Source organism: Poecilia reticulata, linkage group LG12, assembly GCF_000633615.1.
Source record: "Poecilia reticulata strain Guanapo linkage group LG12, Guppy_female_1.0+MT, whole genome shotgun sequence".
Lineage (NCBI taxonomy): Eukaryota > Metazoa > Chordata > Actinopteri > Cyprinodontiformes > Poeciliidae > Poecilia > Poecilia reticulata.
The window spans coordinates 26,141,697-26,144,330 of record NC_024342.1 but is presented as its reverse complement, the minus strand read 5'-3'; the positions used below and the strand labels follow the sequence as shown (position 1 = coordinate 26,144,330).

The 2,634-nt window shown below is 50.7% G+C and overlaps 2 protein-coding genes across 2 annotated transcripts in view; both read right to left on the bottom strand.

Annotated features, from left to right (window-relative positions):
* LOC103474100 (histone-lysine N-methyltransferase Smyd1) overlaps positions 1–919 on the bottom strand; it is a 4,657-nt gene extending 3,738 nt beyond the window's left edge. Inside the window, exon 1 of the mRNA XM_008424831.2 lies at positions 706–919. Coding sequence (XP_008423053.1) covers positions 706–818 — 113 coding nt within the window. The 5' untranslated portion in view covers positions 819–919. The remainder of the gene's footprint in view (positions 1–705) is intronic.
* A 399-nt stretch (positions 920–1,318) lies between these two features.
* spra (sepiapterin reductase a) overlaps positions 1,319–2,634 on the bottom strand; it is a 3,912-nt gene continuing 2,596 nt past the window's right edge. The window contains exon 3 of the mRNA XM_008424833.2: positions 1,319–2,481. Within this exon, the coding sequence (XP_008423055.1) occupies positions 2,283–2,481 (199 nt within the window). The 3' untranslated portion in view covers positions 1,319–2,282. The remainder of the gene's footprint in view (positions 2,482–2,634) is intronic.

The following is a 2,634-nucleotide window of genomic DNA, read 5'->3' as shown; positions in this document are numbered from 1 at the left end:
GAGCTAATGCAGGTTCTGTCCTTATGCTAGCAGCTGGCACGCTAAGCTACGGAGCTAATGCAGGTTCTGTCCTTATGCTAGCAGCTAAATTAGACGGTTAAACCGGTGGTGATGCAACTCATGACTGACTCTCTGGTTGCCATGGTGATTCCCACCATTATGGGATAGCAACCCGCAACCTCACTGGTTCCATCCGGTGTCAGCAGAACCTTCAGGTCCAGTTTTTACTTTGTTTTAGTGTTGAGATGAAATAACTTTAAAGTCGTGACGACGGAGAATCTGACCGATTCCATCACCTGATTATTGGTGATAAAATCTGATCAGATCGATTTTTAGCACCAAAGCAGAAGAACCTCAAGTCCTGATTAAATAAAACCTTTAATCTTCTAATATCGCATCTGTGTTTGATTCTGATCAGGTGAAATCGATCAGAACCGAGACAAACTTCGATCGGTTCAATATTTCTTTCTGTAGTTCAGTGAACCGGATCTTTGACCGGATCTTTAGTTCACCAAACTGAAGGATTAATTATTGATTTTTAGATTATTTTTATTGAACCTGAATCTTTTTCGGACCCAGCTGGGTTCCTGCCGAGTCCGGTCCGGTCCGGTTCGTGTTACGGTCGTCATGGTAACCAGATCAGGTCCCAGAAACGCCTTTAAATCCTCCGAACCCCGCAGCAGAACCCGTCCGGTACCGGCTCACCTGCTGTAGACCACGGCGGCGTAGCCCGGTTCGGCCAGCAGAACCTCCCCGGTGCTGAACTCCCTGCTGGCCCGCAGGCCGCGACCTTTCACCCCGGCGTCAAACAGCTCCATGACCGGACCGGTACCGCAGGACGGGCTGAGGGAGACTCAGCCGTCTCTCCCCGGTGCGACCCAGAGGGGAACCGGGTGACCCCGCCCCTCCGGACCGGAACGGGTCGGAACCTTGTTTGGGTCGGTTCCCCTGCTGGTATTTTGGTCCCAGGCAGCTGCTGCTGTCCATCAGCTGGAGCTGCCGCTGCTGCTGCCAGCAGAGCAGGCGGACCGGAACCGGACCGGACCGGAACCGAACCGGGACCAGAACCAGAACATGGAGGACGTTCCTCTGACCCGTCACTGCGGGTTTAATGTTTATAAACATTTAATTTGCTCATCTGATGCTGCAACAACAAAAACTGAAGGAAACAGGAAGTGAGGTCATCACGCCTCCGGTTACCGAACATCGTCACCGCTCCGATACTCGATACCGTGGCAACGTCTCTTAAAGGGACAGGCCTCATTCTGGCACAGTGTGATTTATTACACGGCAACAATTAGAAAAATAAACTCGGAAATGTTGATAAGTTTCACTTTTATTCTGACAGCTTCAGCTCATTAGTTCATATTTAAACAGCCTGGAAGGTTCCCTGACCTCTGACCTTTCCAAGGCACCGTAACACATGGAAACGTCGTTTCATGGAAAGTCTCATCCTCCTGTTGTCCATGTGACCTTTGACCCCAAACGTCACGTTTCTGAAGCTGAACAGCAGGGAACCAGAGAACCAACATGGCGGAGCGTCTGAAGTCCGAGCTGCCGCTCGGTTTGGACTCGGTTCCGTTTGATCTGGACGCCGTCCAACGTGGAGTCCGTCATTCTGACTTCACTGCAGCTTCTGGTCCAGAATCAGAACAGAACCTGATCTCGGGTCCGTTTCCTCCAACGTTTGTTCTTCAGCTTCCAGGTTCTGGTTCTGGATCTACCTGTAAGGCGTGGCATTGGTGCCAAATTTAACACTATTGCGACCCGGCAGCGGCTACTTTTACTCTGGACCCAGTTTCTGATCCGACTGATCGGCTCTGACAAACGATAAGTTAGCGTTAGCTTTGGAGAGGCTAACAACTAGCATGTCTAGGATGGACACCCATCGTAGCCTCCTGCTGTAAATTAGCACGGATAGCCTAGGATTAGCTAGGCTAGTGTTAGCATTGGACAGGCCGTCCTATCCAATCCAAGGCTAACGTGCAGCAGAGAGAGAAGGTAAGCTAGTGGGTGATCAGCCTTAGTATGCTAGTCACTAGCCTCTCCGATGCTAACGCTAGTCAGTTCTCTCCTCATTTGCCAAAGCCGATTGCTACGTCACCGATTCTGAACTTGAAAATGAAGAACTGGAGAACCGTTTCCCTCTGGTCAGAAGTGACCAACGTCTGGCAGCAGCTAATCTGCAGGTTGGAACGTTTCCACGGTGATGGGATTAAGACACAACAATTACAAAGTTTCATCACAACATCGATGCTACAATAAAAACGACTTGGCAGCAGCTACACGTCGAAGATGTCGATATGCTCTCCGGAGGGGAACTCGTCCTCCAGCAGCAGCTTCATCAGTTTGGCTGAAGACGCCTCACAGGTCACCAGCTGACCCTGAGCGAACATGTTGGAGAACTTCTTCTTGATGCTCGGGTCGGCCGTCTTGGTCCGGGCCTCCATCTGCATCTCGGTGTCCAGCGGTCCTGGTTCAGGAGGGACAAAGGAGACGCATCAAGAACTGCAGGAAAAACTCAGAGGCTAGTATAAAGCTAGGCAGGGATAGCTTAAAGCCGGGTAGAGCTAGCTTAGAGTCAGGTAGGGCTAACTTAAAGCCAGGTAGGGTTAGCATAATTCAGCCAGGTAG